Below are 22629 nucleotides of genomic sequence, written 5' to 3' on the forward strand. Positions count from 1 at the left end.
GTCAATACGGAAGATAAAACTGACGGAACGGAAGTAGATTTGGTACGACGATATTATTTTCCTACGACAAATGTACAGTGCACAACATACACAACGTAGCTTTGCAGCTAGCCACCTAGCTGTCTATACATTACATTACTGTAATTAGCCAGCTACTCAAAGGATAGTTTTGTTTATATACATACATTTACTAATGCAACATGTAAGTTGTTGAAACGGGATAGCAAATATTTCGTGTTATCATAGTATGTTTACTAACATTAGGTACTCTAGCTAGCTAATGTATGAATGTAACGTTAGCCACACCACGGGATAATACCATTTCCTAATAGTTTTCCCTGCATGAAAAACATCAAGGTAATACGATTCTGGATTCACTTAACATTGCAATTGAAATGGCTAGTTTACAGCATTAAAGAAAACTTCTCTCTTGTATGATCTAGAAGTCATCTAGCTAACCAAGCTACGATAGGGCCAATGCAGCTTAGCTACAAGTTAGACTACAGTTAAACTTCATATTTTAATTGTATTTTCTGTTTAATCGTTCATAGTTCAATATCTAGATTGTGAAGAGCCAGCAGAATGGATGCTCTTGATCACATGCTCAAAGAGCCCCTAGACGCAGGGGAAGGGACTGATGGCCGGATCACTGAGGAGTGTATGTTGGGAAACTGCCGAGTGAGTTTACCTGAGGATCTACTTGAAGATGTGAGTTATGCAGCAGTCATACCTTGATCAATAATGTTATTTTGCTTTTGTAAATTGAAAACACAGTGTTTGCAGTTTTTTTTAAATTGTGTGCTGTTGTTTTTTTGTTGTTGTAAACAGCCCGACATTTTCTTCTCTGTGCTGAGTGAAAACACCTGGAGCAAAGTATTGACAGATGCCCAGAGGCAGCACCTCAGCCAGCTCCTTCCTCAGTTTCCCGACAACAACACGACTGAGCAGGAAACCACCATCAGCAACCTCTTTAACAACCACAACTTCCACTTCGGCAACCCCCTGCATCTGTCCCAAAAACAGTTCAGAGGTATCGCCACCCTGCCTTTCTGTCTTTACATTCCCTACAACCTTCTCAGAAGTAGGGCTGCCGGTTAAATTGATCATAAAGATATTCTAATGAATTCTTAATTGTAAATGTGTGGCGTGTGTCCAGATGGTTATTTTAATCCAGAGGTGGTAAAGTACAGACAGCTGTGTGCCAAGTCTCAAAAGAAGCGTCAGCTGTACTCCCTGCAGCAGTACTACCATCAACTCCTCAAACAGATACTGGTCTCCAGAAAGGTCTGTCGGCTGCCCTCGTGCTTTTAAAAAGTAGCCAGTTGAAGGTGAAAGGCCTGTTTTAATGTATCTCGGTGTATGCGTCACTCTATAGGAACTGGTGGAGCTAGCGGTCCGCAGTGGCCCTGACATCGCGGTAAAAAGAAAGTACCCATCTCGGACGCATGGAGAGATGCAGGAGACAAGGGTCAGAAGAAGAGTTTGTCGGATCCTCAAAGAAGTCAAGACGGAGTGTGGGGACAGCAACGTGTCGTCTGATGACGACGGTGAGTCTCGTCCTCCTGTGCAGGCCACCTCATGCGCTCTGGTGACACTGCTGTCACACTGGTTCTGCTGTTGCCGTTTCAGACACGGCGTCGTTGCCGAGATCCCAGTCCCCGCCCTCTCCCACGCACGCCGTCTCTCTCAGGGTGGTGCCCAGTCTCTCCACCCAGGACATGAAGACTACAGGTTAGCCACACCCACATTCCTTCACCCACTTTAATTGCATCTGCTGCGTAAATGGACTCATCGGTTCATGTGCTGTCGGACATTCCCCTTCACTGCACGTCACTTTGGATTAAAGGCATCTGCTAAATGAACACGTGTCAAAGGTGAATGTATTATGATCGGCTGAAACAAAGTTGAAGATATTGCGTTCACAGAAAAAGCCGAGCTGGGAGAGAAGGACTTGAGAGCCATGCTGAGAAGACACCGAGAGAAGAGGAAACGACAGCCAGTCAGTGGCCTTTTCATTCCCCTTATTTGTTTCCAATAACGGCATGTTCAAATTCACATTCAATTCAACTGGAAGTTGGCCTTGAGAAGCATCTTTTATCCAGATTCCAACGCTTTGATGTTGCTAAGCAACAATGACTGTCGTGTCGTCGTATTCTAATGGCCCATGCGTCCACAGGACCACCCAGACCTGCTGACCTCTGATATCCACCTGGGTGACATGATGTCCAGAGTGAACATAGGCCGTAAGGGCTCCGCTGTGGGTGAGTGAAAGTTGTCTGTTCGTTCATCCTGGACACCCAAGTAGCCTTCAGAGTCGTGTGCAGAGAAGCCCCGGCTGTGTAAACATTGTGTTGGTCTCCCCCCCCCCACTCAGCGCTGTTCGACCTGGCTCTGCCCAAGAGGAGGATGAGGGAGGAGAGGAGGAAGAAGAGGATGAGGCCCATCAAAGTGGAGTCGGAGGATCCCTGCGAGGCCTTCATGCCCTCCGAGTCCCAGACCCCCTCGGCCAACCTCAGCTCCGCTCTGCCTGACACGCCCGGCACTCCGCTGCCCACCGTCAAGGAGGAGTGAGTCAGCACCGCTCACGTCCCCTCTCCACACCTACAACTTCCACTAAAGTATTCTCGGCCATTCCACTTGGTGCTGTCACATGAATATATGCATTCCCAGTTCATATAGCTGACTTGCAAACACCTTCATGGTGTATTATGTATCTGTTGTCCTGTTATTGGATCCCCTGGCTCCTGGTGTCCTCATTTGCTGGTGTGTTCTGCCCTCTGCAGGCCGATGGAGGAGGCACAGAGCAGCCCTGTCATGGTGGAGGAGATAGCTGTGAGCTTCTTCAGTCTGCTGGAGAACATCCTGAGACTGGAGTGCCTCGCCAGTACCTCTATGGTAATCTCACACACACACACACACACACACACAGACTGTCACTGACGTATGTGTATGGTACCACACAATGTTAGAACTGACCAGAGTTAAGAAAGGGTAACAATATAACGGGTAGTTCAGCATCACAGTGGATTCCTTCCTTGTTTTGTGTCTTCTTCTCAGTTGGAGGAGAAAGTCCAACATTGGCAATGTTCTGCCGCCAGCTCCCTCAACCCCTGGTTCTCTTGTGCCTCCTGCTGGTCAGAGATGGTGCTGCCGGCCCTGCACTTCCTGGCTGCGGAGAGTAAAGGTGGGTACGAGAGCGACAGTCATCCCTCTCTCCCTCACAACACAACACATGACTTTTTCCTCTCTCTGTCTCGCGTTCTGCCGTTTCCCCCAGCCGGCACCATGGGTCTTCCCACAGGCTTCAGCCCCTATGTGGAGTTCAAGGATCGCTCTCAGCAGTGGAAGTGGATTGGTAAGATCCCCCCCGTTATGAGCCAACGGAAAAAACCTTTGCTCGGTAAATGTAAACACGTGGTCATCTCAGAGATAAATGTCACTTGTTCAAGGTCCCAGTGTGGATGGAGAGAAGGATCTGAGCGCGCTGTTTCAGTTGTGGGTGGATTCGAAGGACATGGTCGTTGTCAAGGTAGCTATGGCGCATCTTACATCCCTCTCGCACCAGGCTGAAAGAGCATAGCATACTCTGTGTTCTGCAGCCATTTGATTGGATCTGTGTTTTCCCTCACAGACTGAGAATGAAGATCTGGCTGAGATGACCTCTCCGACTCCTCGAGTGTAAGTGTCCACTGTGACATCACTCAGGGTACAGATACATTAGCAGCCACGTCGCGGGTGTAGCTTACGGCTGTGTGACAGTAGGCTTGTTTTCTTTGTAACCAAGCAGTTGGACCGACTATGTGGTGCGGCCCAGCACTGGAGACGAGAGGCATGTTTTCCAAGTCCAGGTCAGTGCCCGACCCTCGCCAGCCAGGCATCACACAGCCTCTTCACCTGCATCGTTCACAATCAGCACGCGACACTTTCTGAATTTCTGTTCTGGTTTTGAACCCTCGTCTCGGACCACCAGGAGCAGCAGCGCTACGACCAGCCTCACAAAGCCTTCACGTTCCGCATGCACGGCTTCGACTCGGTGGTGGGGCCTGTGAAGGGGGTGTTTGATAAGGAGATGTCCTTGAACAAAGCGCGGGAACACACCCTGCTGCGCTCCGACCGGCCGGCCTACGTCACCATCCTCTCCCTGGGTGAGTCTGGCTCCCTCCTAGGCTCCTGCAGAAAGACCCCCACAGCTCAGCCACGCCACTTTGACTTCGATTGTTTTATCGTGTACAATTGTATTTATTCTGGGTTCCTTTTGAGACAGAGATGCTGGTGACAGCTGGAGTGAATGGCTGGATAGAATGACACTGTCTGACCCCTATCCTCCTTCTCCCACCCCCACCTCCCCGTCCCTCCCTCCTCCTCTCCCCCAGTGAGAGATGCAGCCGCCAGGCTCCCAAATGGAGAGGGCACCAGGGCGGAGATCTGTGAGCTGCTGAAGGACTCTCAGTTCCTGGCCCCGGACGTCACCAGTGCCCAGGTTGGACACACGCGAAACACAGACACAACCATCAAGTCTTAAAGCCAGGATTGCAGGGGTAGTCTGGTGCGGTGTGTGTGTCAGCAAGACTTGTGTTGCCGCTCCATGCAGGTGAACACAGTGGTCAGCGGTGCTCTGGACAGGCTGCACTATGAGAAGGATCCCTGTGTGAAGTACGACATCGGCCGCAAGCTATGGATCTACCTGCACCGGGACCGCAGCCAGGAGGAGTTTGGTGAGCCTGGTTTAGCAGCATCCTTGACAGGGTGTGGTTCCTTGGCCTGGCCCAGGCAATGTAAACACAATATGGAAATTGAAATTTCATGTGACTTGTGGAAGGAACAGCAGAGTAGTACATTTACCTCCCCTGAGCTGGTCCCATGTCGGCCTTGTTTGCATTGTAAGAGTGAGTCACGTGTAGTCAAATTGATTTCACCAAATTCTGGAATCAGCTCCAGGTTAAAGGTGGTACTACAGGTTCAGAAGGGCCAAAATACACCCAGTATTTTCCTCATGTGTGTCCTGTTTTATTTGTTGTTGGCATACAGATATATCGTAACCTATTTTTTATGGCTAAAACAGTAAACGTAAGTGTAACCAAATTACAAAAATGTAGGGCACTCTCAGACATTCTTTATGAAACCTTCATCCCCATTCAAGTCCTGCAATTCTACCCAATTTCCCATCTGTTTTGACTTCAGCGTGTGTGCGTGTGGATTTGATTTGAACTGCCCCTCCTCCCCCAGAGCGAATCCACCAGGCTCAAGCCGCCGCTGCCAAGGCCAGGAAAGCTCTGCAGCAGAAACCTAAACCTCCATCCAAACCTGTGAGTGTCACTCCCCCTGGGTTGATATATAAACACTCCACATCGCTGGGTCTTTATCCATCGCAGGATTTCATTTTCAAACTGGAAAATCTGGTCGGACCTGAAGGTTTAACTCCCAAAAGAGCTTTTGTCATTTGTTGCTATGTCATAGGTAAAGCGGGTGTCTGTTTGGTGTAACACATTATCGTTGTGTGTGGCGCTGCTGACTCACAGCAACAAGGTCTTGACTTCAATTCCCAACTCCTCCTTTCTGTTTCTTCTTGTGTCTCGTAGAAGTCTGGGAAGGAGGGCGGTAAGACTGGCTCGCTGGAAGCAGGACAGAGCGGCCTGGGTGATGTGGGGGCCAGTCCCATGTCGCCCACCACCCCCACCCCCAGCACCCCTGGAACCCCCAAATCCCCCCTTGCCCCAGCTGCCTCCACTCCCATCAAAGCTGGAGTCCCAGACTCCGTCAAGTCCAGCCCAGGGTCAGTGACACAGCATCTCAACAGATGCTCTCTCTGGGGCTCAGTGATCTAACATACTGTCATCTGCTTGATTATAATCAGTCCGGTCTGATCCCTTGTTCTCTCTCCCCTCCTCCCAGCGTTCTCCTGGTGTCCCCTCCCTCAATGCCCCAGCTAGGCACTATCCTGTCCAGCAGCCAGGCCGTGCCCCAGGCCTCCCAGCCCTCTGCTGCCCAGCACACAGCCAGGGTGTTGAGCCACCCAGGAGCAGGCTCCCTCTCCCAGGTACGCGTGGTCTCTGCCCAGGCCGGCCTGACAGCCTCCCCGGGGGGCACCCAGGGCATGCTGGTGCATCCCACCACTCATCAGATCAGGTTGCCAGTCAGCGTGGGCACCAAAGGCATGACTCAGGTAGGCACGCCCTATCGAGATCTCAGTAGGTTTGTTTCTGATTAGCTGGATTTCTTTTTTTTGGTATGATTTCATACCAGAGAAGCCTGATGCTTTTGTGTCTTGTGCATGTTTAGACTCTGCTTTCTTTCGTTTCTGTGTGTGTGTGTTTGTGTGCGTGTGTGCAGGCGGTAGTGTCGCTACCTCTGAGGACCCAGTCGGTGGGTAGCCCGGTGCAGGTGCAGGCAGCTAGAGGTCAGTCGGTCATGTCTGTGTCAGGCCTGACCTCGACTGTGACTGTGGCCAAACCTCAGATTGGCTCTCCAGGCAGCCCTGTTCACAACCCTGCCTCCCCTGCTCTCCTCCAGGGAGTCACCAGCCAGAACATCATCAAACAGGTCAACAGCAGGGGCCCCAAACAAGAACTTTCATAACATATCTAACAATCTATCTAAAAACATAACTAACCTGCCTGCTTCAATGGATGTTAAACAAAAGCTTGCGCTGTTGAACTCGACAACATACTGGATGTTAGAGGAAGTTGTTTCATGTGTCTCTAGGTGGCCATCACTGGGCAGCTGGGCAGGAAGACTCAGGGTGGAGCGTCTATCCCCATTACCGCCACCAACCTGCGCATCCAGGGCAAGGATGTTCTCCGCCTGCCCCCCTCCTCCATCACCACGGACGCCAAAGGTCAGACGGTCCTCCGCATCACCCCCGACATGATGGCCACGCTCACCAAGTCCCCCGTCACCACCGTCAAGCTCACCCCCGACATGCTGGGCACGGCCACCGGCGGCGGCAAGAGCATATCGGCCACGCTCCACGTGACGCCGCCCCACCCTCCCTCCTCCAACCCCGCCTCCTCCTCCTCAGAGGCGGCCAAGGCCGCCGCGGGCACTGCCACCCTGTTGAAGGCAGCCGGAGACACGGCTATCCGCCTGATGCCCACCCTGGCCGTCACTATGGCCGACCAGAAAACCAGAACCTTCTCCACCGTCTCCTCCCCCGACTCCAAGACCAGCACCACCATCCGCATCATGCCAGGCCTGGGGGTCATCCCTCACAAGCAGGGCCAAACCATCACCATGACCACCACCTCTGGCAGCAAGCCAGCCACGGTGTCTGCCGGCACTGCTACGGTCACCATAGGCACCAGCGGCATGGGCGGAGCCAAAGGGGTGACGCTAGGCCCCGCGGCCTCGGCCTCGACCCTGACCCTGGGGACGGCCACGGCTACCGTCCGCCAGGTCCCTGTCAGTGCCACCGTGGTCACCACCCAGACGGTGAGAAACACTCCCTCAGCCAGGAAAAACTGTGTTCGAGGTGTTTGAACATTTTGTAAATATTGTGAAGGCAGGAGATGACAAAACAGTTTGTGTGGTAAAGCTGGTTTGACGTCACTAACGCTAGCTTCAAGGGAACGCCACCCCTCCTAAATCCGGTCTCTCTCTCTCTCTCTGCCTCCACAGGGCAAGTTACCGGCTCGAATCACAGTCCCCCTGTCTGTCCTCAGCCACCCACTCAAAAGCAAGAGTGTGGTGACCACGCCTATACTGAAGGGAAACATCAACACCAAGTGAGTCCTCTTAACAGTGTCTCTGTCCCACTCTGCCAACCACCACGGCAAGAAGATCCACTAAGTAGTGTGTCTGTGTGTGTGTGTGTGTGTGTGTGTGTGTGTGTGTGTGTGTGTGTGTGTGTGTGTGTGTGTGTGTGTGTGTGTGTGTGTGTGTGTGTGTGTGTGTGTGTGTGTGTGTGGTGTGTGTGTGTGTGTGTGTGCGCGCGTCTCTTCCGAGCAGCATTGGCAGTCTGGGCAGGAACATCATCCTGACCACCATGCCTGCAGGCACTAAGCTGATAGCTGGGAACAAGCCGGTCAGCTTTGTCACCGCACAGCAGTTACAGCAGCTGCAACAGCAAGGCCAGGCCACACAGGTTAGCTTGCCCACACACCATCACATACTCCGTTATCATATGGTCAAAATAAACAGACTTTTACCATCCCAGTTGGTACAAGTTGGTACATCCGTGTCTTTCAGGTGCGTATCCAGACAGTTCAGGCTCAACAGCTCCAGCAGCGCACAGCCTCAGGCTCTCCTAAGTCTGTTTCCACGGTGGTGGTCACCACGGCACCCTCACCCAAACGCACCCCTGAACCCCCACCGCCCCAGTGAGGCCGGGGAGGGAGGGATCTCCAGGGTCCACATCCTGGGGGATGAACAGCCAGGCCCCAGCCCATTACAGCAGCACCCTCACACTCTGTTCTAATGTCGGGGCTTGGTTTCAGCACGCCTGTGGCAATGACGGCACTGAAAGCCCTTTGGTGAAGCTCCCTGGGCTCATTCAGCAGCATATGTAAATGTCATGTCATTCAATTCCATTGTTTCTCATTGTTTATTCAACAGATAAAATGTGTATTTTTCACCACGCCTGTGCCTCCCTTTTATTTCTATTCACTGAAGTTTCGAACAAATGGAAGCAGATTCGCGAAATAAATTAGATGAGATTGTGCAAGATGTTTTCCATGTCATTGATAAGGGTAGTCAACAATACTATCACTTCAGAGAATATTTTGAGTTGCGCTTAACACAGAATGGCAGCTCATTTGTATAAAATACATTGGTTAATTCATGCAAACTCTTAAAGTAGTTTTGTTTTATGTAGATATCACAGTAGTAGTATTGTAAATAAGTAGATTGAAATGAACCATATGGCATTGTGACAATCAGCTTGGACGTTTCAGGAAGTGAATGCAACTCTGCAAACAGGTGGGACCAGAGTAAATGTTTAACTTGCTAGAACTGAACAATGTTGGGTAACCTGCTGTCAGAATTTTAAAATAAGAAAACACTATGAATGTATTTTGGTATTCTCAGAACAGTTGTGTATTTCAGTGCATTATAATTTGATGTATTGTCTGAATTTCTTTTTTCTCTCCCATCTCAGACTGTAATAGGTTTTCTACATTTCATTAATTTTATGGATGTGATAGTAAAGAAAGTATAAATGTGCAAGTAGAAGACACGTGAATTTGGTTAGCCATGTCTTCTAAATCATGGCCAATCAACAGTCAAGCATAAAAAAGTAGGGAATTCCTTGCAGTAATTCTTCATAGTGAGTCTACTCTTCATCCGACTCTTGCAGCAGTGCTTTGTGAGAGCTTGAACTGGTGGTTTTTTTCATTCCGATCTCTATGTCACTGGGCGTCCCGGAACATCGTTTGACAGCGCTGTTGGTGCAGGAGAACAGACCATTGACCATTTGCTGACTCGAACTAGGAATCGCTATCAAGATAACATTAGCCAATCAGTAATGAAAAGGCGAAAGGCCAATGTTCACTGTATCACTATAGTAAAGTATTTAAAACAGGAACCAGTGCATGAGACAGTATGTGAGGGTGAAGGCAATGCTGACAAGTGACATGGTGACATCTATTACACAAGCAGTGAAGGAGGATACTCACAACCAGACCAAGGAGAAGTTCACGCCCACAATCATCAGAGCCACGGCTAAATGCCAACAGAAACACATCGTGACAAACATGACGTTGTCATGCAACTCCAGATTCCACTCTTGTCCATTTAACGGGTACAGCACAAAGCCAATCTGAAAGAGCAAAGGCATGTGCCCTACAGTTCAGTACAAGAGCAAACTGGAAGAACAGTGTACTACCAAAACAACCCCCCCCCACATACACACACATTTTGGTTGCAGTGGTGATGTATTACCTGGTAGAACCAGGAGCCTTGAAGGACTGCCAGACTGGCTCTGAGCAGCTCCAGGAGGATGTTGTCTTTTAGGAACACCTCCAGCAGGGTGGTGGCGGAGCCTCCAAACACCGCCACCAGCAGCAGGGAATGAATGTGAGAGTCCAGGGGGGGGCGCATGTGGACGTGGAAGTAAAACAGGAACCCTGGCAGAAGATAAACACAGGAACACATCATGTCAGCACCCCCGCTGGCTTGACAAGCTGTTAAGTGATCCGTGACGGAAGAGAAACACTGATGGATTTACCTTCGACAAAGAGAGCCATGGAGAGGCCAAGCCGGTCTAGACCTGGAGGAGCGGAAGGTGACGAGAAACTGAGAATGTCTGCAATTCCAGAGATCCCATAGAACAGGTACATTGTGCTGTGTTGCCAGTTCATCAACTTCACCCAGGAATGGCCCTCGTGGTCGTAAAGCCAGGCATGTGGGCCGTCTGGCACAAACTGTTCAGCCATTATGCCTGTAGAGGAAGACCACAGGACAGGACCTCAGGCTTCATCTATGTTGACTGGTCAGAGTGTGAGACAACAGAGCACTCACCAACAAAGGCAAAGAAGATTTTGATGATCCCTTCAATTAAGTCCATTCTTGTGAAGAATGGGTGCAGTTTCTGTCTTCCTTTGGCCTGTTGCTTCCTCCAGCAGTGTTGAAGTGGGAGTTTCACAGACCACCACAGGCCAAACAGCAGAAAGAAGCTCCCAGGAAGAGCATGTCCCTTGAAGTTGGCCATCTTTCTACACTTCTCCCTAAAATACACAGCACATACAATAAAGTTGCACGTCTAATTTAGTTCGATTTTTTGTTTAATCCACAAACAGATCATTATGACAAATATTTATGACCTTGCAAAATACAATAGTCATAGCCACGCTGTGGATATTAACCCTGTTACCTGGGTCCCATAAGGGGTGACAACAGCACCTCTTATGGGACACACCATGGCAACATAACATTCAGCATAAAATGTAATCAAATTGAATATTAAACAACATGGGCACAACACGAAAGTCCTAATTTCATAAATTCAGCATTAAATCCTTATGTACACAACATCATTTTAAATTCAAACCTTTTTTATTTAAGTTACAGTAGGCTACATCATGTATTAATTTTCAACTACCTGCCCTAATGTTATAAATTGTGCTGGGGGAGGGTAAGGTGACTTAATTCCCAAGATAATTTTGTTTCTAAAGCATAACAAGTAGAATACACTATAGATCAACTTTCAACTTTGCTTCTGAATCAAAATATATTTTTGGAAAACACAAACAATACAAATACAGGTTGAATTGTTTTGCATAAACAAAAAGTATCCTGTGATGAAACCTGTTATTTTGGGTTAGGACCATCACATGACCACGTTTTACCTAATTTCATAACCACACATGCAAAGATCTCAGATATATATATTTAAAGACATTGAACCCAAACAACACTTTTATAAATTCAAGAGTCAATGTGATTTTGATTAAATTATGTATCAATCTTATAGGTCTATTCATTGTTTCTTATGGTTGTATAAGAACTTAACATTGATCATTCCCTTTTACACATGTAGCCTACTCTGTGGGCACTATGGATTACTTCGTTTGCATTCTTCTCTGTGGTTTCTAAGAGCAGAGGACAAGATGTGTTTACATATAAGAGTGGTATTCCTTCTGTCATTCAAGTTTTTCTCGCTTGCTAACCTTGGTATCATCTTTTAACATCAATGAATAAGCAGTATCTTTCATCTACGCAAGAAATCCAACTTCTCATATTAGGATATAATCCGGCTTTTTAATTTGGTCACATTTGTGGAATTTTTGTGGATAAAAAAATATCAAGCACTTAAAAAATATTTAGCACTGTACGCTTTCACTATACGGAACGCTGAATTTCACTAATTGTTCAGGTTAAGCCTTGTGTTCATTTCCGTCGTTTTCAATGAGTGTTGGAGCTCCTATAGCGTCTATTTAGCAGTTTTTTGTTGTTGATAAAAATAAATAAAAATTATTTAAACTTTACCTTGCTCGGTGTTTAATGTCCTAAATTACTTCCTAGAATTAAATCTGGCCGTAGTGAGGGGCATAGTCTGAACCCGTCGGCGAAACTGAGCACCTGTTCGTCTACCTGTAGTAATGTACCCATCACGTGATCCCGTCATGATTTGCATGATTCGTGTGTGTCCAAGGAGGCCAGAGCCGTTCCCAAGGGAACAAATTAAGAATAAATGGTCAGTGGTGGATGGTGTATACTGATTTAATCATTCAATTAACTTTTCTTTGATTGGAATGCCTTTCAAATCTAATGATTGAATCTGAGAAAATAACATCCCCACGGTGTTGCAGGTTTGCATTTGTTGAAGTCTACTTCAAGGTTGTTGTCACAACGACGTTACGGTGTTGTCTTTTCAGCCTGGTGCATTTTTTATAGGCTAAATTAAGTCTACACATCAACATTTAAAGTAACAGTATAAATCCTTGCATGAATAGACATTCCTAACCCTCCGAAAGGATAACAAATACATTTAAGAATTTGTCTTATTTACTCAGGGTTGGGAGTTCAGAGGAGGGCCCAGGGTGCACCCTGGAAGGCTTGTTAAGTTAATGTGTAATCCTACTGTTAGGGTGATGCGCAGATACCTGGGGATATTATTTATGAGCAAATGAACTTTGCTCCATCCGAAATAATTGTTTTATTGCAGATATGTCTGTCTCTCTCACTCTCTAGATGAATCATTCAAAACCAACTCCTGTTTATTTATATTTGATTACATAAACAACACTGATATCCTACTACTATGTAAAAAGTAAATAGGTACAAAAACATTTACACATCATTCTGCTCTTGCAATTTAAGTGATATATTATCTATTAATGAATATATTTTTATAATGACGTGCTGGAATTAGAGTATTGCACAGAACAATTTCTTCTCTCGAAAAGGGTTTTCAGAGGATACCACAGGTGTCACCAGCGGGTCTTCTTTAGCATGAGCTTCACAGAAGGCCATCAGGTCAGCTGCTGCTTTAGACACCTGCACACACAACTGAATCAACTTCTACTTTGGCAACATACAATGGTTGAATTCAACTCAAATCTGCGTGGCCTGCTTACTTACCAGCATCCGTTCAATGTTGACTTCAAGTTTCAGTTGTTCCACAGTCTTTCTGGCATCAGCTATTTTGGCCATGTTATTGGACATCCTCACCCTTCCTGTTGTATCTCAGCCTGGTGGTGACAATTGGACCATGCCTTTAAAGTAATTACTGTTTTTTTTTTAAACGTTAAAGGTGCAGGGAATACAGTTATGGTGACCTTTTGCATTATAAATAAATGCCAACCTGTTGGATTAAGCCACAAGGACACTGTTTTAATTTGCTTGTTATTCATACTCCCTGTGTCTCAGCTGGAAGTGGCACAGTGAGGGCCTCTAGGGGGAGGTGCAGGCCCAGACAACATTCCCTAGAGGGGCTTCCCCTGATCTACCTAAGAAGTAAATAGGCTACACCTCTCTCCTTTTCTGTTACTCTACTCTGTAACAAATGGTCCACAAACGATTGTATGTGTTGATTGTCCTTTAAGAGAAAATATGATGCTGGGTGATTTTAAGTTGTAGTCGTTGTATTTCTGTTACGTTGCACGTGAATGAAGAAGAGATACCTTACTGATAACATCTCCGTATCTGTGGACCTGCATCACTTTGTTGCTTTAGTGCTCCACATGTCTTGCCATAGCCTGTCCACTCACTTCTCAGAGAGAATAAACTTTTCATTTATATTTTTAATCTGCCTCCATACAAAAGAATGAGAAAGTAATGTTTATTTTTTTGTCATTGCAAAGTACATCTTGCTCAGTAAAAACTCATTCAAAGTGTGAATTTCAATATCAAACATGCACAGTAACTGCTACTATTACTAAATTTATCTTTCCCACAGCAATCTATTAAAATCATTTAAAAAAAGTAAATTATCATATAATGTTTGATACATATCAATGTAAATGTTTGATAAATGTTTCCCACTTACCACTGAACGATTACCAACTGACTGATAGATCCAGGGCTCCTGAAGTAAAGAGTTCTCTACCCATGTACTGTTACAAATGAAGAGATTAAGACGATGATGGGGAAGAGTAGGTGGGGATGTTGCCTCCTCTCATAATTAGCGCTGGTTCTTCCCCCATGTAGAGTTTAATGCAGCCATAACAGACGACATGGGGCGTGACCTTTCTCCCTTGACTGTGTCTCCATCACCCACATATCACAGACGCCAATCCAAATATCTGGCTGAATCAATCTGATAAGACTCACAGATAGAAGAGGCTGTTGGTAGTGTGAAAACGGCTGTATTACATGTCTCCTGTGTGGAAACTACATGTGAGTAACTATGAGCTTTTGGCAGAAGTTTCAGTTGAAATCACCTTAGATCGTTTTCTTAAATGGTATTAAATGTTAGCGGTATAGGTTTTTACTGGATCATTTTACAAGTAGATCATCTTACAATCATAGAGGCCTAATCTGAACCTGAATAATGTTTCACAGAAGTTCCACAGAATGAAATGATCCATTGTTAAGCAAAACCCCACATTTGTGATACTGTAAGTGTCTTTGTGACCGAATGGACGAACAAGTTGAAATTTACATTTTATATTTCTTCCGTGCTCACAAAAGCGAGCTGGAGAGTATTAACCAATTAGATAAATTCTTCCTCAATTGACTGTAGCCTACATGTATGGTAGGCCTATCATCAACATAAAATAGATGCACCAACAGACACACATCTGTAGAATAGCTAACCTGTATTTCTGGTTCCACTACAGGAATTAAGATTACAAATCCAAAACGTTCAGTACCTGCAGCAGACCCATCTCTATTAGAATCTGAAACGGCAGTGTTGTTAGACGGCAGCAGGAGGCACTGTGCCTTTCCAATTTCAATCCATGCAGGTGTTTCCCTGCACTTACGGTATTATGACACGAATTGAGTCAAAATTGTATTTGCTTGTAGTTGGTGGATGATTAATATAGCCTATACTATGCCAATCATAGTGCATGGCATTTGTGAGCACAATACAGTCTACACTTGTCTGCCAGTCAATCAGGCCTAAGTATTAGCCTATTCTCGTAGTCTAGAAACGTTCATTAAGATGGACAATTATGGCCAAGTCTATAGTTTATTAAAGGCATATTCCAAGATTGAGAATAGTCAACATCACTGACATAATCTAGGCACACCTTTTCGTTTCCAGTAATTGCGTTGTTTTGGTATGCCTTTCAAAATACATAAGCCTAACAAAAATATAATGACGAGGCATTTGCTAAATTTCATTCATTTATTTGTGTTCAGTGACAAGCAACCTTGCTGCAGCGACCTCCACATCTAGCAGGTGCAGTAGTACGCGGCGATGTCGTTGTCCCAGTTCCCGAACAGGCCCTGGCCCACATCTTTGAGACGGTACTGAATTCCTGCTGAGAATTTGCGCTTGCTTCCTTCCTTCTTGATTCGTGACCACACAGTCAGGGAGCAGCGGCTTGACACCACCAAGGAGGAGGCACGGTTTCTCCAACGGTACGGCATGATCGGGACATCGTCATCTATGAAGATATCGAGAGCCTCTCCACCACAACTTTGATCGTACACGTAGTGACTGTCTTCAAACAGGCGTGCACAAATCTTATTGCCGTTAAAATCTGTTAACGTGTTAGGTTCTGGACATAGTGCATGCAAGACCACCATGCACGACGCTCCCAAAATCAAAGCAATGATTGTCCTCATGTTGTCCTCTGAGAGTGCAGACATGGACTCACTTGTTCATGTTTATATAGGGTTATACTATCGGTTCTGTTGTGTAATTGTTGGTCTAAGCTGAGAACATGAATGTTTTGTCACAGGTGCGCCCAAGCTTATCCTACGAAAGGTTAGACAGCGCATACGATAAAGAATTGACCAACACCAGTACCAGAGACAGCTTACAATGTTTGTAAATTCTTGAGGGCAGGCTTAATTATTTTTTTTTATTTATTTCTCTAAAGATGAAGTTGACACTGTCCTATAATTGTTGTTGTCTTAAACTGCAAATAGATAAGTTGTTGTGACATTTGAACCCATTGAATTGAAGGCTGACTGTGTTTGGCACCTTTCAGTCACTCACTTGCCCCTGTATTTTATGTTCTTTTTTTATGTCAACAAGATGTTTTCATGAAACTGTGTTGTATTTAGAATGCCACACTTGGGTTTTAGGCATTTTCAGTATTGTTTGATCAACCAGTTAGCTTTCTATGCTTATTATATTTTAGCTTATCATAGATGTAATCTATGTTAAACTGAATATTTATATGTTATGTTATGCTAGGTTGCTTTGCGTTGTCTTGTCCCAAGAATTTCAGTGCCCAGTCTGACCTTGTGTTGTTCTATGCATCTGACAATAAAAGACTTGAGCTTGAACTGAGTGAAGTGGGGTAACGTGGCCAATGACACAAGCCTAGTCTTTCACGAATTGGCAAGGGTGCTGCTGGTCCTTTTCCCTGAGAATTGTATCTTAAGTACAGTCTGAACTTAAAAACACTGAGGTGTGGAAAAAAATAGCCCCAGTCAAACCCAGATTACCTGAGGATAGGTTTGCCTGACCTAATCTGTTTGGTTTAGACCAGTCCAATTTGACACCTAAGGCCAGCCCAACACAGCTGTTAACTACTGCAGCTGCCTCCTGTTGTCTGGCTGTTCACTCACAGTAACTCACATTCAGACTAGAAGCTCATGTTTTAGGATATGACTGTAAATGCACAGTCCTTAACAGATAGCAACATTTACATGCATGATGCTAACAATCTGTGGGTGACTGGAGTAGGCTACAAGGCAGAAATAATGTAACCAATTGCTATATTATTTTGATTGAATGTCTGTGAAAACAAGTCAAACAACTACTTGTCAACTCCTAACTTAAAAGTGGACATTTGCTGGTAACTATTTTGGAAATTTGGATATTGATCGTTAAATCCTATTGTGGCAAATTATGTGTCACATTCAGTATGACAAGTATTACATTCTTCAGTATCTGGAGATCACATCGAACAAACAATCTATTTGCTCTGCTATTAAATGTAAATATAACTAAAGAGCTCTACAAGACTAAGTTTGCCTATTGGAATGTGTACCAAGGGTGTGTCTCATGTCATCTTCAACTATAGCATAGTTAGTCTTAAATCAGTTTTCCAAAGGCAGCACAGAACTATCTCATCAGACATGAAGGTTAAATACATTTAATATAAGAAAATAACTGTTAAGCAAAACCCCACAAAACCCCACATTCGTGATACTGTCTTTGTGACCGAATGGAGGAACAAGTTGAAATTATAATTTTTTATTCCTTCCGTGCTCCACAAAAGCAAGCTGGAGAGTCTTAACCAATTAGATCAATTCTTCCTCAATTGACTGTAGCCTACATGTATGGTTGGCCTACACAAGCCTGCATCTATAAAATAGATGCACCAAACAGACACATATCTGTAGAATAGCTAACCTGTATTTCTGGTTCCACTACAGGAATTAAGATTAGAAATCCAAAACGTTCAGTAACTGCAGCAGACCCATCTCTATTAGAATCTGAAACGGCAGTGTTGTTAGACGGCAGCAGGAGGCACTGTGCCTTTCCAGTTTCAATCCATGCAGGTGTTTCCCTGCACTTACGGTATTATGACATAAATGGAGTCCAAATTGTATTTGCTGCTGTGAGTTGGTGGATGATTAATATGGCCTATACTATGCCAATCATTTGTGAGCACAATACATACACTTGTCTGCCGGTAAATTAGGCCTAAGTATTAATAATACTTCTCGTAGTCTAGAAACGTTTATTAAGATGGAGAATTATGGACAAGTTTATCGTTTATTAAAGGCATATTCCAAGATTGAGAATAGTCAACATCACTGACATAGTCTAGGCACACCTGTTCGTTTCCAGTAATTGCGTTGTTTTGTTTTGGTAGGCCTTTCAAAAATACATAGGTCTGACAAAAATATAATGACGAGGCATTTGCGAGGCAAATTGCATTCATTTATTTGTGCTCAGTGACCAGCAACCTTGCTGTAGCGACCTCCACATCTAGCAGGTGCAGTAGTACGCGGCGATTTCGTTGTCCCAGTTCCCGAACAGGCCCTTCAAGGACCTGCCGCCCTTGGGCACATCTTTGAGACGGTACTGAATTCCTGATCTGAATTTGCGCTTGCTTCCTTGCTTATTGATTCGTGACCACACAGTCAGGTAGCAGTGGCTTGACACCACCAAAGAGGAGGCACGGCTTTTCCAACGGGACGGCACGGCCGGGACATCGTCACCTATGAGGATATCGAGAGCCTCTCCACCACAGTGACTATCTTTAAACAGGCGTGCACAAATCTTATTGCCGTTCAAATCTTTCAACGAGGCAGGATCTGGACATAGTGCATGCAAGACCACCATGCACGACGCTCCCAAAATCAAAGCAATGATTGTCCTCATGTTGTCCTCTGAGAGTGCAGACATGGACACACTTGGCCATGTTTATATAGCGTTATACTATCGGTTGTGTTGCATAATTGTTGGTCTAAGCTGAGAACATGAATGTTTTGTCACAGCTGCGCCCAAGCTTATCATATGAAAGTTTAGACAGCGCATCCGATAAAGAACCTACACCAGTACCAGAGACAGTTGCTTACAATGTTTGTAAATGCTTGCGTGCAGGCTTAATTACATTTTTTTTCTCTAAATATGGAGTTGACACTGTCCTATAATTTTTGTCGTCTTAAACTGCAAATAGGTAATGAGTTGTGAATTTGAACCCACTTAACTGAAGGCTGACTGTGTTTGGCACCTTTTAGTCATTCACTTGCCCCCGTATTTTATGTTCTTTTTTATATCAACAAAGCCTTCCTATATACAAGATGTTTTCATGAAACTGTGTTGTATTTACATTCCTGACAAGTATTACATTCTTCAGTATCTTTGTAGATAACATCAAACAAACAATCTATTTGCTCTTCTATTAAATGTAAATACAACATATATCTAAAGAGCTCTACAAGACTAAGTTTGCCTATTGGAATGTGTACCAAGGGTGTGTCTCCTGTCATCTCCAACCATAGCATAGTTAGTCTTAAATCAGTTTTCCAAATACAGTACAGAACTATCTCATCAGACATGAAGGTTAAATACATACAAAAATACTATTCCCAGTGGAATATAATGTGAATCATGGCGTTGTCTTGTCCTAAGAATTTCAGTGCCCAGTCTGACCCTGTGTTGTTCTGTGCATCTGACAATAAAAGACTTGAACTTGTGAGCACTTGTCTGCCAGTCAATTAGGCCTAAGTATTAATAATATTCTTCTCGTAGTCTAGAAACGTTTATTAAGATGGACATTTATGGCCCAGTCTATATTTTATTAAAGGCATATTCCAAGATTGAGAATCGTCAACGTCACTGACATAATCTAGGCACACCTTTTCGTTTCCAGTAATTGCGTTGTTTTGGTATGCCTTTCAAAATACATAAGCCTAACAAAAATATAATGACGAGGCATTTGCTAAATTTCATTCATTTATTTGTGTTCAGTGACAAGCAACCTTGCTGCAGCGACCTCCACATCTAGCAGGTGCAGTAGTACGCGGCGATGTCGTTGTCCCAGTTCCCGAACAGGCCCTGGCCCACATCTTTGAGACGGTACTGAATTCCTGCTGAGAATTTGCGCCTGCTTCCTTCCTTCTTGATTCGTGACCACACAGTCAGGGAGCAGCGGCTTGACACCACCAAGGAGGAGGCACGGTTTCTCCAACTGTACGGCATGATCGGGACATCGTCATCTATGAAGATATCGAGAGCCTCTCCACCACAACTTTGATCGTACACGTAGTGACTGTCTTCAAACAGGCGTGCACAAATCTTATTGCCGTTAAAATCTGTTAACGTGTTAGGTTCTGGACATAGTGCATGCAAGACCACCATGCACGATGCTCCCAAAATCAAAGCAATGATTGTCCTCATGTTGTCCTCTGAGAGTGCAGACATGGACACAATTGGTCATGTTTATATAGGGTTATACTATCGGTTGTGTTGCGTAATTGTTGGTCTAAGCTGAGAACATGAATGTTTTGTCACAGGTGCGCCCAAGCTTATCCTACGAAAGGTTAGACAGCGCATACGATAAAGAATTGACCAACACCAGTACCAGAGACAGCTTTGTTTGTAAATACTTTTTTTTCTGAAGATGGAGTTGACACTGTCCTATCATTTTTGTCATCTTAAACTGCAAATAGATAATGAGTTGTTGTGAAATTTGAACCCACTTAATTGAAGGCTGACTGTGTTTGGCACCTTTCAGTCCCTCACTTGCCCCCGTATTTTATGTTATTTTTTATGTCAACAAAGCCTTCCTATATTCAAGATGTTTTCATGAAACTGCGTTGTATTTACAATGCCACATGCCCCATTTTCAGTATTGTTTGATCAACCAGTTAGCTTTCACTGAGTGAAGTGGGGTAACGTGGCCAATGACACAAGCCTAGACTGTCACCGAATTGGCAAGGGTGCTGTTGCTTTTTTCCAGAGAATTGTATCTTAAGTACAGACTGAACTGAAAAACACAGAGGTGTGGGGAAAAAAACAGCCCCAGTCAAACCCAGATTACCTGAGGATAGGTTTTCCTGACCTAATCTGTCTGGTTTAGGCCAGTCCAATTTGACACCTAAGGCCAGCCCAACACAGCTGTGAACTACTGCAGCTGCCTCCTGTTGTCTGGCTGTTCACTCACAGTGACTCACATTCAGACTAGAAGCTCATGTTTTAGGATATGACTGCAAATGCACAGTCCTTAACAGATAGCAACATTTACATGCATGATGCTAACAATCTGTGGGTGACTGGAGTAGGCTACAAGGTGGAAATAATGTAACTAATTGCTATATTATTTTGATTAAATGTCTGTGAAAACAAGTCAAACAACTACTTGTCAACTCCTAACTTAAAAGTGGACATTTGCTGGTAACTATTTTGGAAATATGGATACTGATCTTAAAATCCTATTGTGGCAAATTATGTGTCACACACAGTATGACAAGTATTACATTCTTCAGTATCTTTGAAGATAACATCGAACAAACAATCAATTTGCTCTGCTATTAAATGTAAATATAACATATATCTAAAGAGCTCTATAAGACTAAGTTTGCCTACTGGAATGTGTACCAAGGGTGTGTTTCCTGTCATCTCCATAGCATAGTTAGTCTTAAATCACTTTTCCAAATACACAACAGAACTATCTGTGACTAACTATGAAGGTTAAATACATTAAAAAAGAAAATAACAAAATAGAAAAAGGCTTCTAAACCTTTTGAGCAGAGCTCTAATTCTGCCCCAGTGGAATATAGTGTGTGTGGGAATACAGTTCATTAAAAAGTGGACAAATCAACAATGTAATGTCAAATGCATCAGTTTTATTGAGAATACAACTTAATCTTGGACATGTCAAGATGACTTTGGTTTCCAATTACTAATAAGATGTGTTCCCTTTGTACTGTAACCCAGCTCCAAAACACAGTGCTATTACAGGAGCCGAATCTAACTGTCTGGACCAAGGATGCCACAGCAAGGTTCATCAAGCAGTATCCATGTCTTTGACATTTGAGACACCACCATCATTGTTTGCCATGTAAAAGTGTAAACAAACAGAAAAGACCACACTGTGAAAACAAGAGATACAACATCTTAACACATGACAGTGAACTTGATGAACATATTGAGGTTGAGGTGCAAACTGTCTTACCTCCCATGACCAGCACTTTATTTCCCCAAGGCCTGTTCAATAGCCGCCACTATTGGTGCCATTTTCTGGTCGCTATCCACATAGCCTGACCCCTCCTGAAAAAGGTTGTCTTTTTATTGTCCATACAATAAAATTGAGTACACTGTCTACAAATTAAATGCAAGGGGATCCAATTGAATCACTTCATTAGTACCTTCTTTGAATGAACCAACTTGCCATTCACCATCACTTCAAACCAGCCAGAAGCTGTTGGAGTGCTTTCACTAGTCTGTTGGGTGAATCAAGTTTACAGAACAATCAAGTTAGTAAGCAGAAACACACAGTTTGCCAAATCAACTCCTGATGAGCTACTGTAGGCTATATCGCCCTTTTTTATCCATATCAAATGCTTACAATCTCAAGGTCGCCTGGGAATTCATCCTCAAGCTGGGTCATGAGCCTGGTGAACTGAAAAGACATTCATCATCAAGGTATATCATCATCAAGGTATATCTAAATCACACAGTTCACCGCTGCAGCTACAAAGATCTGAGATTATTTCCAAGATCGCTTACCTTGGGCCTGTACCCTCATCCACCGCTAAAGACAAACAAATAGGCTAGTTAAATTGAGTAACATTTCCTGCATAACTGTAGAGGTAGCTTGTTAGGTAACTTTGCAAAATGCCTTCATTAGAACTCCACTAAAAATAGACAACACCAATGACTTACCAGTAAATGACGTGAACTTTGACGCCCATACTGCAATTCGCAAAGGTCCTACTTTGACCGCGGTAGTGATTATTTAGACAACGATTACCCAACGATGATGTCAAGTAATGTACTTGTATTTGCCTAAAATGTGTTTGGATACATATGAGGCGGAGCGAGTTCCGAAACATAGTCCTGGGGTTCCCTTACACAAAGAGGAGGATATAAATTTTTGACATGGGGGTGAAAGT

The 22629-nt window shown here is 44.5% G+C and overlaps 7 protein-coding genes across 10 annotated transcripts; 1 reads left to right on the top strand and 6 right to left on the bottom strand.

Moving 5' to 3' along the window:
* The first annotated feature begins 27 nt into the window (after nucleotides 1-27).
* nfrkb (nuclear factor related to kappaB binding protein) lies at nucleotides 28-8571 on the top strand. Of its 4 annotated transcripts, none has more exons than XM_062485648.1 (26): nucleotides 28-42; nucleotides 552-708; nucleotides 829-1030; nucleotides 1157-1284; nucleotides 1376-1547; nucleotides 1630-1731; nucleotides 1926-1999; nucleotides 2177-2261; nucleotides 2375-2567; nucleotides 2784-2895; nucleotides 3058-3184; nucleotides 3278-3355; nucleotides 3450-3529; nucleotides 3632-3678; nucleotides 3785-3848; nucleotides 3971-4145; nucleotides 4374-4480; nucleotides 4592-4715; nucleotides 5227-5306; nucleotides 5580-5773; nucleotides 5893-6163; nucleotides 6331-6540; nucleotides 6703-7428; nucleotides 7615-7721; nucleotides 7945-8080; nucleotides 8185-8571. In XM_062485648.1, the coding sequence occupies exons 2-26, from the start codon at nucleotides 583-585 to the stop codon at nucleotides 8317-8319; spliced, it is 3855 nt and encodes a 1284-aa protein (XP_062341632.1). In that variant the 5' UTR covers nucleotides 28-42; nucleotides 552-582; the 3' UTR covers nucleotides 8320-8571. The 4 variants fall into 4 exon arrangements, with proteins under 4 accessions (XP_062341632.1, XP_062341630.1, XP_062341633.1 ...); XM_062485646.1 differs by lacking the exon at nucleotides 28-42 and adding an exon at nucleotides 55-357; XM_062485649.1 differs by lacking the exon at nucleotides 28-42 and adding an exon at nucleotides 55-357 and having other exon boundaries at nucleotides 3788-3848.
* On the bottom strand, nucleotides 8559-12041 carry tmem45b (transmembrane protein 45B). The gene is made up of 6 exons (XM_062485660.1): nucleotides 11920-12041; nucleotides 10453-10658; nucleotides 10160-10372; nucleotides 9874-10058; nucleotides 9609-9751; nucleotides 8559-9374 (listed from the first exon to the last, which is right to left on the bottom strand). The coding sequence occupies exons 2-6, from the start codon at nucleotides 10640-10642 to the stop codon at nucleotides 9266-9268; spliced, it is 840 nt and encodes a 279-aa protein (XP_062341644.1). The 5' UTR covers nucleotides 10643-10658; nucleotides 11920-12041; the 3' UTR covers nucleotides 8559-9265.
* A 162-nt stretch (nucleotides 12042-12203) lies between these two features.
* gng8 (guanine nucleotide binding protein (G protein), gamma 8) lies at nucleotides 12204-14308 on the bottom strand. Its single transcript, XM_062485662.1, has 3 exons — nucleotides 13922-14308; nucleotides 13015-13124; nucleotides 12204-12930 (listed from the first exon to the last, which is right to left on the bottom strand). The coding sequence occupies exons 2-3, from the start codon at nucleotides 13096-13098 to the stop codon at nucleotides 12802-12804; spliced, it is 213 nt and encodes a 70-aa protein (XP_062341646.1). The 5' UTR covers nucleotides 13099-13124; nucleotides 13922-14308; the 3' UTR covers nucleotides 12204-12801.
* An 899-nt stretch (nucleotides 14309-15207) lies between these two features.
* LOC134040074 (syncollin-like) lies at nucleotides 15208-15708 on the bottom strand. The gene has a single exon (XM_062486299.1). It carries the CDS (start codon nucleotides 15691-15693, stop codon nucleotides 15274-15276), a length of 420 nt encoding a protein of 139 aa, XP_062342283.1. The 5' UTR covers nucleotides 15694-15708; the 3' UTR covers nucleotides 15208-15273.
* LOC134040073 (syncollin-like) lies at nucleotides 15208-18427 on the bottom strand. Its single transcript, XM_062486298.1, has 2 exons — nucleotides 18000-18427; nucleotides 15208-15280 (listed from the first exon to the last, which is right to left on the bottom strand). Exons 1-2 carry the CDS (start codon nucleotides 18413-18415, stop codon nucleotides 15274-15276), a joined length of 423 nt encoding a protein of 140 aa, XP_062342282.1. The 5' UTR covers nucleotides 18416-18427; the 3' UTR covers nucleotides 15208-15273.
* A 1023-nt stretch (nucleotides 18428-19450) lies between these two features.
* LOC134039590 (syncollin-like) lies at nucleotides 19451-19951 on the bottom strand. The gene has a single exon (XM_062485549.1). It carries the CDS (start codon nucleotides 19934-19936, stop codon nucleotides 19517-19519), a length of 420 nt encoding a protein of 139 aa, XP_062341533.1. The 5' UTR covers nucleotides 19937-19951; the 3' UTR covers nucleotides 19451-19516.
* A 1389-nt stretch (nucleotides 19952-21340) lies between these two features.
* Nucleotides 21341-22569, bottom strand: selenow1 (selenoprotein W, 1). The gene is made up of 6 exons (XM_062485661.1): nucleotides 22400-22569; nucleotides 22244-22268; nucleotides 22083-22136; nucleotides 21883-21957; nucleotides 21690-21784; nucleotides 21341-21606 (listed from the first exon to the last, which is right to left on the bottom strand). Exons 1-5 carry the CDS (start codon nucleotides 22567-22569, stop codon nucleotides 21707-21709), a joined length of 402 nt encoding a protein of 133 aa, XP_062341645.1. The 3' UTR covers nucleotides 21341-21606; nucleotides 21690-21706.
* Between the last annotated feature and the right edge of the window lie 60 nt (nucleotides 22570-22629).

Source organism: Osmerus eperlanus, chromosome 19 (genome assembly GCF_963692335.1).
Source record: "Osmerus eperlanus chromosome 19, fOsmEpe2.1, whole genome shotgun sequence".
NCBI lineage: Eukaryota > Metazoa > Chordata > Actinopteri > Osmeriformes > Osmeridae > Osmerus > Osmerus eperlanus.